At 48.0% G+C, this 12,500-nt stretch overlaps 1 protein-coding gene across 1 annotated transcript in view; it reads right to left on the reverse strand.

Annotated features, from left to right (window-relative positions):
* Positions 1–12,500, reverse strand: part of LOC143121375 (nectin-3-like protein) — a 51,884-nt gene that overhangs the window by 15,128 nt on the left and 24,256 nt on the right. Inside the window, exon 2 of the mRNA XM_076281733.1 lies at positions 4,578–4,925. Coding sequence (XP_076137848.1) covers positions 4,578–4,925 — 348 coding nt within the window. The remainder of the gene's footprint in view (positions 1–4,577; positions 4,926–12,500) is intronic.

The raw sequence follows: 12,500 nt of genomic DNA on the forward strand, positions 1-12,500 counted from the left end.
CTCTCCTGACAGCACAGCCTCTCTGTTGGCATCTTCTGACCCGAGGCCCCTGTCCTTTACAAGCCCTGGGAGTCCCACTCCCTGCCCTCAGGCTACGGGGTCACTGACACGGATATCCCACAGGTCAGAGGGCACCATTAAAAAAGGGGAAAAGAGGGAAGAAGAGAAGAAGAGTAGACGAGAAAAAAGAGAAAGCAAAAAAAAAGAGAAAGAAAAAGTTGCAGTGCTCTATTCATACTCTGCTTTAATGCTCAGGCAGTAAGGCTGGAGGGCTGTAAGGCTGCCTTAGCTTTAGCGCTGCCCAGCACTTTTTATGAGGAGAATAAAACAGGGAGATATTAGTGCCCTCATCAAACGGCTGTCTGGGGTGGGTAAAGCACACAGGGGCACTGGGGCAGGACTGTGTGTGTGTGTGTTTATGTGATGAGCACTGTGTTTTTCTCTGAAGGCATCAATAAAAAGAACAGGGCTAATCCGGGCATTAGTAGCAAAGGAAAGTGTTGGTGCACAGGAAAATGTGTCTGAGTGTGAAAAAGAATGTGTGCGTTTATGTGTGTGTATGTGTGTTTATGTGTGTGTGTGTGTGTTTGTGTGTGTGTGTGTGTGTGTGTGTGCTTGTTCCTGTGTGCATTTGTCAGACTATGCGTGTGTGCACGTGTGCATGTTTGCTTCTTGTCGAACTGTGTGAGAGTGTGTGTGTGTGTGTGTGTGTGTGTGTGTGTGTGTGTGTGTGTGTGTGTGTGTGTGCGCGCGCGCGCGACATTGCTGCATTGCCAGTGAGAGTGTGTGTGTGTGTGTGTGTGTGTGTGTGTGTGTGTGTGTGTGTGTGTGTGTGTGTGTGTGTGTGTGTGTGTGCGCGCGCGCGCGCGACATTGCTGCATTGCCAGTGAGAGTGTGTGTGTGTGTGTGTGTGTGTGTGTGTGTGTGTGTGTGTGTGTGTATTGCCGCATTGCCAGCCGCTGTCTAATTGATATTTCCAGTGGTGGATGCAGGCAACCGTGCTGAAGCTCCTGAGCTCCGTCGCTGCTGCAGCAGCCGCATCTCTGCAGTAGGCAGCCCAGCTCCCCTGTGCAGCTAAACTGCAGAGGAAAAGGTCACACACACACACACACACACCTGCCTCTCCATCCCTACACCTTCTATTACCTTCTCGCTCTCTCTCTCTTTACCTTACAAAGTGTCTCTCTCTCTCTCTCTTCTTACCTTACTGTCTCTCTCTCTCCCTCTCTTTAACTTACAATCTCTCTCTCTCTCTTTCCTCTCTCTCTCCTTACCTTAGTCTCTCTCTCTCTCTCTCTCTCTCCTTCTCTCTCTCTCCTTATCTTACAAATTCCTTCCCCGTTTCAACCTCAGTTCTCTGCCATTATATAAAGGCAAATGCAAAAATGTGTCCCTTTTAAAAATAGTCAGGACATAGTTCGAAAGAGTTTGCCACAGTTGACAAAATGCAACAAAACAGAAAACAAAATGCAACAAAACAGAAAACAAATACAAAGAGAAACCACAAAACAAGTAAAAACAAACAAACAAGGATAACAACAACAACAGTAGCTCCTCCAGTCACTGAAGGACCTGCAGAGCACTAAAGGTGGACCTGAATGGGGGGGTTGGGTGCTGTCACGGCAACACTTCACCGCTTCTCATTAGCGGACGCAGGAAAGTTTCCTCCGTCGCTAGGTAGCCCTGCACAGAGCTGGCTCTCTGTCAACAACCCCCCTTCCCAATACACACACACACACACACACACACACACACACACCATGGGAAGAGTTACCGAGTGCTCTCTCTCTCACTTTCACACACACACACAGCTGTTTAACAAACAGACCGTTCAGGCCATTCAGACCGGTGTGTGTGTGTGTGTGTATGCTCACCTCCTCCTGGCTTTCAGAGTTAGCTGGTTCCTGACAATACCAAAAAAGTGTGTGTATGTAACTGTGTGTGTGTGTGTGTGTGTGTGTGTGTGTGTGTGTGCACGTGTGTGTGTGTGTGTGTGTGTGTTTTTGTGTGTGTGTGCTAGACTAGAGGACTGTATAAAGCACTCTTGCATGGCCGCATGGCTGATGGTGGGTTGCAGTTCTTACATGGGGACTAGCATCATGCTTGTCTAGTTACATGAGTGGCTAATTGCTTTGGAATAATGCTTGGCTGGTTGAAGAGGCTTGAAAAAGTGTGTGAATGTGTGTATGTAACTGTGTGTGTGTGTGTGTGTGTGTTTGTGTGTGTACGTAACTGTGTGTGTGTGTGTGTGTGTGTGTGTGTGTGTGTGTACGTAACTGTGTGTGTGTGTGTGTGTGTACGTAACTGTTTCTGTGTGTGTGAGAGTATACGTATGTGTGTGTGTAGGTGCGCTACTGAGCCTGAGATTGTGAAAACCTGACAATGCCTTCCTGTGTGTGTGACATTTGGATGTGAGTATGTGTGCACTGCTCCATCGGCGCCTGAAGACGAGACGGCCTACGGTGGCTGGGCGTCTGGCCTGCACGCCCACCCAAGCGTGCGTGCGTGTGTGTGTGTGTGTGTGTGTGTGTGTGTGCACGGTGTCTAGTCTGCGTGCTCACTCAGGCCCACAGAGATGAGGGCCGTAAATCTGTGGGGGGGGGGGGGGGGGGGTGGAGGGAGTCTAGCCCTCTCATGTGCACACTCAAGCACCGAATATGAATCAAACATACAGCCACGGCAGGCTCTTTAATTATGGGAAGTGACACACGGGAGCTAATACACACACACACACACACACACTCATACACTGACATAACAACACACACACACACACACATACATTAACACACACGTTCTCACACAAGCACATGCACTCATACATAGACATGCACACACACACACACACACACACACACACACACACACACACACACACACACACACACACTTGTGCACAGGGACACACTCTTATGTCTAACAGCTGGTCCGTCTGGGGCGTTTTATTTTCTTTCTCATCTGAAATGTTGTTGGATAAGGGTCATCAGGCTGACAGGATATGATCTATATCTGGGAGTGGGAAAAGTTAAAAGGGGAAAGCCAGCTACACAAAGCCAGCTAGTGTTTCCAGTGGCTCCGGGAGAGGGGATTTCAGGAGTACAGGGGGAGACTCAGAGGAGAGAGGGAGAGAGGGAAGAGAGGGAAGAGAGAAGGAGGGAGGGTGAGACAAAGATGGGAGGGAGATGGAGGTATAGAGAGGATGAGAGAGGTAGAGGTAGTGAGAGAGACACAGGAGCTGGGGGAGAGAAAATGAGACAGAATGAGGTGGAGAGAAAGAGAACAAGGGAGACAGAGAGAGAGAAAGAGAGAGAGAACAAGGTAGACAGAAAGAGAGAGAGAGAGAGAGAGAGACAAAAAATAAATAAAATGAGAGCAAAAGAAAAAGAGGGTGAGGTGGGGACAGAGAGGGGGATAAGAAGAGAAGGGAGAGATAAAAAGAGAGAAGGAGCAAGATTGAGAGAGCAAACACTAGAGAGGTGAGTGGAAAAAAGGGAGAGGAAAAAAAGAGAGATGAATCTCTCTTTCTCTCTCTGTCTCGCTCTTTCTCACACACACACACACACACACCGGTCCAGCTCCGACTCCACCTAAGGCATGAATCAACCAGGCTCAGGCCCAGAATCAAAGGCCACCTCCAGGGCAGGTCTCTCAAATGAGGATACCTGCTGAAGGAGTCTGGGCAGGCGGGCGGGCAGGGATCGGCCATCCGTCACCCGCCAGACGTAAGAGACTGGGCCGCCTCGTAGATGGAGCACTTCTATTGACAACGGTATTTGGTACAGAACCAGAGCAAAGTTAATCGCTGTCTGGAGGGACTCCCTGGTACATGTTTCGCCTACCTCGACCATGTTTGGTACTCCTTATGATTTATACATGTTTCTCTTGGACACAGCCTGCCTACTCAGCCAAACAAAGAGCACTTAGGATAGGCGATTATTTTCCCCCAAAGAGCTGTGCCATTTTATTAATTGTTTGGACTAAACTGGCCAATTCCACTTTTAGGTTGCGCTGTTCCCAAGTAGGCTTCAGGACGTGCATTACAAAGCAGAACACTGTTGTTTTAAAATGAACTAATGGCTGCAGCAGCAAGGAGAGGAAACATGCTCACTCAAAGGTGCTGATGAGAGGTTGTTGATATTGGTATCGGAGCGCAAAAGTCAATCAAATGACGCTAATCCTTTCCAAGCTCCTGAAACAATAAGGCGTAGCCAGGAACAGTAGCTTAGTATACTGTACACAGATAAGATAGTTAGAGGACCATAAGGAGCAATTTGCTGAATTTTGACCAACAATGTATCGGATTAGAAACATGGACTGCACCATTCAACTGTTACCCATGGTAGAATAAACTATGGACTGCACCATTCAACTGTTACCCAGGGTAGAGTAAACTATGGACTGCACCATTCAACAGTTACCCATGGTAGAATAAACTCTCACCCAGAATGCAATGCATTTCAAACAGTGTTCCAGGAGGACGCTGCAATGTTACCCTTTGTAGAATAAACTATGACCCAGAATGCATTTCATTTCCAAACGGACATCCAGGAGGACGCTGCCTCTCTCTCTCTACCTACCTTGGATGTTGACGATGGTGGAGGCCTGTGTGTTGCCCAGGGGGAAGGTGGCCACTTTGCAGGTGTAGGAGCCCACGTCGGCGAAACCAACGCCTTGCAGCAAGATGGAGGCGTCGCCGATCGAGGGGTTGACAAAGGAGACGCGGTGTGCGTAGTCATCGGCGACGGAGATGCCGAACTCGGGGTTGAAGACGGCCAGCGTGACGGTGCCTGTGGACAGCCGGCGCTCCCACGAGCTCTGCGTCAGGCTCAGGTTGGCGCCCACCTCCACCCGGCAGCCCAGCGTGATATTCTTGCCCAGCACGGCATCCACCTGCGCGGGCACCGACACCTCACTGCTGCCCACCACTACGGAGAGAAGGTGGGAGGGGGAGGAGAGAGAGAGAGAGAGAGAGAGAGAGAGAGAGAGAGAGAGGGTGAAGAAGGGTTTAATTAACACTTCTTTCTTAGAGCAGTTACACTTTTACTTTCATTTAAACAAATAAAGAGAGAATGTGTATGAGACAGAGAGAATGAGTGGTGAGTGTGTGTGTGTGTGTGTGAGTGAGTGAGAGAGAGAGAGAGCGAGAGAGAGAGAGAGAGAGAGAGAGATGGGATTGAAAATGAACAGGAGACAGGTGGGGGGGTGTGGGAGAGGAGGATGAAGAGAGAGAGAGAAAAAAGCTGAGGAGGAAATGGAGACGAAGGTGAAAGGAAAAACAAACGGCTGAGTGCAGCGAAGATGGAGCGCAGGGGAGAGAGAGATTAATCAGTAGAGGTCAATAGAAGAGTGGAGGAGAGGAACAGAGGAGAGATGAAAGGATGCAGAGAGACCACGACAAGAAAAGAAAGATGGCAACAGAGACCCACACAGAGAGAAAGAGAGAGAGACAAAGTGAGAGGGAGAGAAAGACACTGAAAAGACTGACAGAAAGAGACCCAACATGAATATTTGTTGATTTATACCGAAAAAGTTCAAAAGCTGACATCTGCAACATCTCAGCAGTTCAGCAGCCGCACTCTCTGTGTTTAAAGCCAAAAATCCGCCACTTCATCCACACACACACTCACAACACACACACACACACACACACACACACACACACACACACACACACACACACAACAGCAAACATCGGGGGCTGTCATTTTTGAGGAAGCCCATAGTGGGAGAAGCTCTGGAGTGCTGTATTGACCCGCTGCGTTCGCTCGCCTGGCAGAGGCCCTCGCAATGACTCAATTGAACCAAATTTATATGATTAAAACAATCCCTGCTGAAACAGGCCAAACTGAAAGCTAAGCTAAGCCCCCTGCACCCCCCCCCCCCCCATCACCAGCCCCACGCAACCCCCCCACCCCAACCCACCACCACCCTCCCCTCCCCTCTGACTGAGGCAAATTACAGTGTAGGGATATCTGCACAGGAAGACGTCTGGACAGCCTCTCCAGAAAGCCCATGAATGAGCCGCTGAATGAGTTTGCCATAGCAGTCACAATTAATACAAAAAACAGCGTTTTGTAGTGAATCGGAAACGGCTGGTACGGAAGTGCGTTTGTGTGTGTCTATGCACGCAACTCTGTGTGTGTGTGTATGTGTACTGTAGTGTACTGTGTGTGTGTGTGTGTGTGTGTGTGTGTGTGTGTGTGTGTGTGTGAAAGAGTGTGAAGGCTGTTGAGCATATGTGACAAGTTCTCAAGGGGTTTTGCTGAGATGAAGAAGATCAGGGCAAGGAGGTCTGTCTGGCCACCCAGTGCAACATTCACTATAGTCTTAATGAGGAACACACTCACATACAGCTCTCCTATGAACAACACACACACACACACACACACACACACACACACACACAAACAGACACACAAGCATCCTGTGCACACACACACTCTTCTCTCCACAGGACACCTCTACCATTCCCGCTGCTCCCCGTCTGAGCAGGGAGTACCTTGTCACATAAAAGTTTTTTGGATCGAGATTAAAACGAATTGCCCCCAATTTGACACCCCCCACCCCCCTCCCACACACACACTTTTATGGAGACTCTTTAATGTCTGTGTGTGTGTGTGTGTGTGTGTGTGTGTGTGTGTGTGTGTGTGTGTCTGTACCCTCGCGTGCTTCCTTTGAACACAGGGGAGTTATTTGCTGAAACATGTAAACATGATTTTCTGGGGAGCTGGCAGTTTGGATAGAGGGAATGTGGGCCTAATTGTAATTGAATAAAGGTGGATGAATAGGGAAGAGAAAAGGAGAGACAGAAAGAAAATGAGACAGCAAAAAAGAGGGGGAGAGAGAGGAGGGGGAGAGGGGGGGCAAACTGAAGGCATGAGTGTGGAGAGAGACAGCAGAGAGACATTTTTATTCAGGCTTGTTATTGGACAGCAATGAGGCAGATCGGAGGAACCGCATCTCATCCTGGCAGTCCCATTGGCGTCCTGTCTTTTGTTGCTTTTCTGTGCAACGTGGGCTTATCTGCCCTGGGTCAACTTGTAGCCTACTGGAGCAAGGACTGCTGAGAGAACTAATTCTGGCAGGGGAGGTGTGTGTGTATAGTGTGTGTAGTGTGTATGTGTGTGTGTACCCCCCCTTCAACATGGAAAAGTTGTAAGGGGAGATGTCTACACCAGCCACGCTTTGAGGCCAGAAAGAACAACAACACAAAAAGTAGTAATCATTTGAGGGGGGGAAAAAAAGTATTTCCATCCAAAATCTGAAATAAAGATTAAATTATAGGCTTGGTCTTGGATCTAAGTGCAAACTGTTGGCCACGTTCTGGGACCGAGGCCGTTTCTCTCCCTCTCCCTATTTCTTTCTCTCTCTCTCTCCAAATATAAATCACTAGTGTGAGTCATTAACACGCATACACACACACACACACACACACACAGTATACATGAAAAAGGAGCCGCTCCTACGCATATGCTATTCCTCTTCTGCACTCCATGGGTGGCTACAAACCCCTTCACCCAATACCTTTCAGGAAACCCTTTTAAAACACGGCGACTGGGGTTAGTGTGTGTGTGTGTGTGTGTGTGTGTGTGTGTGTGTGTGTGTGTGTGTGTGTGGGGGGGGGGGGGTTGTTGGAACGAGCCAGGCTGGAATGATGTTTGACTTTACTGTAAAACACAAGGTCTAAACGGGCAGAAAACACGATTCAGAGGGTTGACACTGGGATGATGTTGAGTTGCTTTTCAAACCTGCTGAATTAGCCTACAGGTGGGGGGGTGGACAAACTACAGAGGGGGGTGAGAGTAGGATAAGTAACTAAATAAACACAACAAATCAGACAGAGGCTTGGGGGTTCATATGGGGATGTTTGCTATGGAAGCTGTGCAGAACCGACCCGATCCGTTAGCGCGATGGCTCCGTGCGGGGCTCTGGCTCGGCAGGTCTGATCCGAGGCCTGCTGGTGAGTAATATTGCCGTCCGGCCGCAGACCGACCTGCTGGAGGGGTATTTTGGGAGGCGGGCAGGCAGGCGGGCAGTGGAACAGCAGCGGCGGTGGTAAACCTCAGCTATTATATCGCCACTAAAAGGGGCCAGAGAGGCTCCCCATCCTCCAGGACTAATTGCAAGGTTGGAGTACAGACGGAGAGAGAGAGAAGAAAGAGAGAGAAATAAAGAGAAATGCAGACAGTCAGAGACTATAGAGGAAATACAGATAGATGGATAGATCGATAGATAGAAGAAAGACAGATAGAGGGCGATATAAAGATATATAGATAGATAGATAAATAGATAGATAGATAAATAGATAGATAGATAGATAGATAACATATAGATAGATAGATAAATAGATAGCTAGATATATGGATGGATATATAGATAGATTAGGGCTGTAACGATATGCGATTCGAAACCGAAATCGCGACACTTATATCCACGATACTGTGTCGCGGTGTGAAAAGGCAGAACCGCGACACACCCTTTCTAGTGTTTCACGCAGTGCTTTGCAGCTTACGCGGGCGCATAAGCAACACACATCTCCCGCTTTACTTAAAAAATGTTGTCCAAAAATAAATAAATAAATAATAATTTCATACCTCTCTGTTGCTTTCATTGTAGACTATACATGTGTTCAACTTTACCTATCAGTATAGAAATAAACCCCCTCTCCTTGCCCAGCTCTCTCTCGCTCTCCCTCCCTCTCCTGCTCAATGAACACGCGCGACTTGGCCAACACAATCCAAATAATTAGGACGCATAGAAGACGACTAGCTAAATTACTATTAAATCCGCTTAGCATCATTAGCATGCTGCACATATTTGTTTAAAACGCTTGTATTCAAGTTGACTGATCATCTCAATACCAACGTTTCCCAAAAGGGCCTGTCCCAAGGAGAAAAAGTATTATCTTGAAACTTAAACACACATGGGAAAACTGAATAGTCCAATCAGTAGCCTAGACTATGATAAGCTAGCCAACTATGCTACTGTTTACAATATTTCCAAGCTTCAACCAGACAGCTGAATTAAAGAGGTAGAGTTGTAATAAAAATAGCAGGCCTAGGCTATAGACTAATCTGTATAAAGTGTGCTGTCATAAATATCAGACATGCAGTAATATCTTTTTATATCAGGATATAAAATAATACAGATATATTATACTATAGGCCTATCATATTGTAATCATCTGGTGTTAAGTTAGGCTATTCAAATGTTATTTAATAAAATGTCTAGACCCCCCCCCCAAAAAAAAGACGGAAAATCGAGGTTCGTATCGAACTGTGGGTCAAAAATCGTGATACAAACCGAATCGTGAGGTTAGTGTATCGTTACAGCCCTAAGATAGATAGACAGATAGATGAGGAGGGTGTGACACCAGAAACAGAAAAGGTCTTTCACTCTCCTAAAATTGTGGAATAACAGCACTGGCGTGCAAGCACACAGACTGAGAGAGAAAAACACCAAATGCTTCATTTAGAGAAATACTGCTGCCATATGGTAAGAGTAGGCGTTGGGGAGCTGCAGCCAAGACACTGCTGTTTTAAGGGGTGTGTGTCGTGTGTGTGTGTGTGTGTGAGAGTGTGTGTGTGTGTTTGTTTAAGAGTCAGGATGAACATGCTGTCTCCACTTCATTCCTGGCTGAGAAGGAAGGGCAGCTGTCACCTGTCCTCTGTGTGAAGTCACACACACGTACACACACACACCCTGCAGCTACCGGCACTCACACTTCAGTAGCTCCTGTGTCTCAGTGACATATACAGGCCATGTGGTCAGTGGAACTCTGAAATACCTCCAGACACAAATACCAGTGCTCATAATAGCCACTGTTAGGAGGTGTGTGTGTGTGTGTGTGTGTGTGTGCGCACGCATGTATGTGTGTGTGCACATTTGTGTGTGTGTGTGTGTGTGTGTGTGTATGTGTGTAGCAGCCAGGGCTTGTGAAAACACACCCCTCCTCCTCTGAGGGGCTCCGGCAGCATACCCAAACACACCTGGCGCGTTCCAGCGCTGCGTTTGCAGCACGCATCTCATTCCTCAAGCCCGAAGGCTGCCCACAAACCTGCCCGTAGGACCCCCTGCCAGAGGGCCTTCCCTCACAACAGCCGTTGCGCTCCCTCCGAGCCCACTGCCCTGGGCTAGAACTACTCTTTCAGCTGAGTCTAGCACAGTACGGAGGGAGAGCCAGCAGGGAGTGAAGGGAGTGACAGCAACTTGGCTTGGCCTGCTTTTTACCACACCACCACCACCTAGGCCTTCACTGGCAGGGGTGAGGGGTGGAGTGGGGGGTAATAGAACCGGATGGTAGAAGACTGGGATAAATGGTGTGTCTGTCTTATATATGTATGTGCCAAAATAGTGATCGTAAGAGTGTGTGCATTTCATCAATACTGTGTTCTGGTACAGTATGTGTGAAGAGCACATAGGGTGCTAGTTAGGGGCAGCCGTGGCCTACTGGTTAGGGCTTCGGACTAGTAACCAGAGGGTTGCCAGTTCGAACCCCGACCAGTAGGAAATGCTGAAGTGCCCTTGAGCAAGGCACCTAACCCCTCACTGCTTCCCGAGCGTCGCTGTAGCAGGCAGCTCACTGTGTCGGGATTAGTGTGTGCTTCACCTAACTGTGTGTTCACTGTGTGCTGAGTGTGTTTCACTAATTCACGGATTGGGATGAATGCAGAGACCAAATTTCCCTCACGGGATCAAAAGAGTATACATACTATACTTAGTGTAGGGGGGACAGTGGCTTTGGAGTTATAGGTGTTGGACAGTAATCAGAAGGCAGTTGGTTCAATCCCAGCTTCTCTTGGCCTTGAGCAAGACACTGAACTGCTCCCAACTGCTCCCAATGTGCAGGTTGGCATGTTGCATAGCAGCCATCGGTGGGATAAGAGTTTGAGAAGGTTATTTTTTGTGTAATTAAACTGTAATACATTCAGTGCTCTGATGAGTAGAAAAGTGCTACATGCAGTCCAGTTGCCATCTCATTTCAGTGGTGGAAAAGTAGCAACGAGCGAAGTCTGTGGCTTTGCATGTTGGCAGTAGCCCGTCAACAAAATTAGGCTCCATGGTGCCTGAAGCAGTGTGTTTTTACCTGTTGTGCTATTGTGTTAAAACCTGTGTATGTGTGTATGTGTGTACATTTATGAGTGTTTGTTTGTGTGCGTGCAAGTGTATGTGTGTGTGCATGTTTATGGGTGTTGTTGTGTCAGTGGCTAAACTCTGTGTGTGAGCAAACCTGTGTGTGTGTGTGTGTGTGGGTTGGGAGTTGGGTGGGGGGTAGGGCCAGATGGCAGAGGCCTAGGATACCATGAACGGACTCCAGCGTCCTGCCAGGGCCATCCGAACTGAGCCAAACACACAGGGTGCCAGCGAGACGACGAGAGGAATTCTACACTTTGAATGCCGCGGGATTGCGGTGGTAGGGGATCGCTGGATGCCGATGGCTCAGTGGTCCGCCGGTCATGCCCAGCGACCCGTCAACTGAGGGGCAGGGAGCGCAGCAACGGCAGTTTCATGACACTCGAGCTACACTCAAGACATCAAGACACTAGCAGCAATGTAGCAATGAGCCATGGAATGGTAAAGGAGCACGCCAATGTTCTGGAAAATAAGCTTATACCATCTACCCCAGCGTTAGATCAGTTAGCCTACAGTTCCCTTTTAGCTACAGGCTAGCTATAGGCTAATTGGTCTAACCCACTTCCAGTAAATTATGCTAAGCTAGGCTAACAGTATAAGATTGGGTTATTGCACACAGAGAAGGGAAAAGGTATGTATCCTCTTCTTACCTAACTCTAGGGTAGAAGGAAAATAAGCAAATTTCCCAAAACGTTGCCATGTTGGCCACACACAAAAGTTGCACGACAAAGTCAAACTAATCCCAACTTCTGAGGAGACAAGCGAGATGGGCAACCAGCAAATTGCTGTATTTGGCTGTGAGGCTTCGGCCTCTTGTTCTCATCCCATGCCACATTAGTCGTATTGAAAAGTGACTTCACACTTAATGAATTTCCCGGTTTAGTCCAGTGAATGCTGATGGTCATGTTGTCAGCTGGTCCAGTTCAGGGGACCAATGACATGAGAGACACAGTGGAACCAGCAGCTCCATACTGCGAGAGCCATGAGGCACCTTGTTGCCATTTGCCTTTTCGTTTGTGTTGAAAAGTCACTTCAACAACGAAGTAAAAGTTCGCTCAAGCGTAGGTTCCCCCCTCTCTTTCTGAGAAACATTTTTAAGTGCTGCTGGCATACGGTGTCAGGTAAAGCCACAAGTGAAACGGCTTGCCGAGTGAAGTGAACCTCGAGTGAGACGGCTTCAGCTGCTGTCATCGTTTCTTCCATGAGCTTGATTTACGGCCCAAAGAGTCCTTGTTCTTTTTGTAGAGATGGCATCCTCACAAGTGGCATTCAAACAACTCAACAACAATGCATTTCTATTGTGAGGAGATTAGAATCCAATTTCACTAGGTACTGTGAAGGGAGAGCCTCCACTCTTAATAGTACAA

Source organism: Alosa pseudoharengus, unplaced genomic scaffold, assembly GCF_046254945.1.
Source record: "Alosa pseudoharengus isolate Yale_2024_CS ecotype anadromous, Long Island Sound unplaced genomic scaffold, YU_APseudo_1.1 YU_APseudo_1.1_scf_13, whole genome shotgun sequence".
NCBI lineage: Eukaryota > Metazoa > Chordata > Actinopteri > Clupeiformes > Clupeidae > Alosa > Alosa pseudoharengus.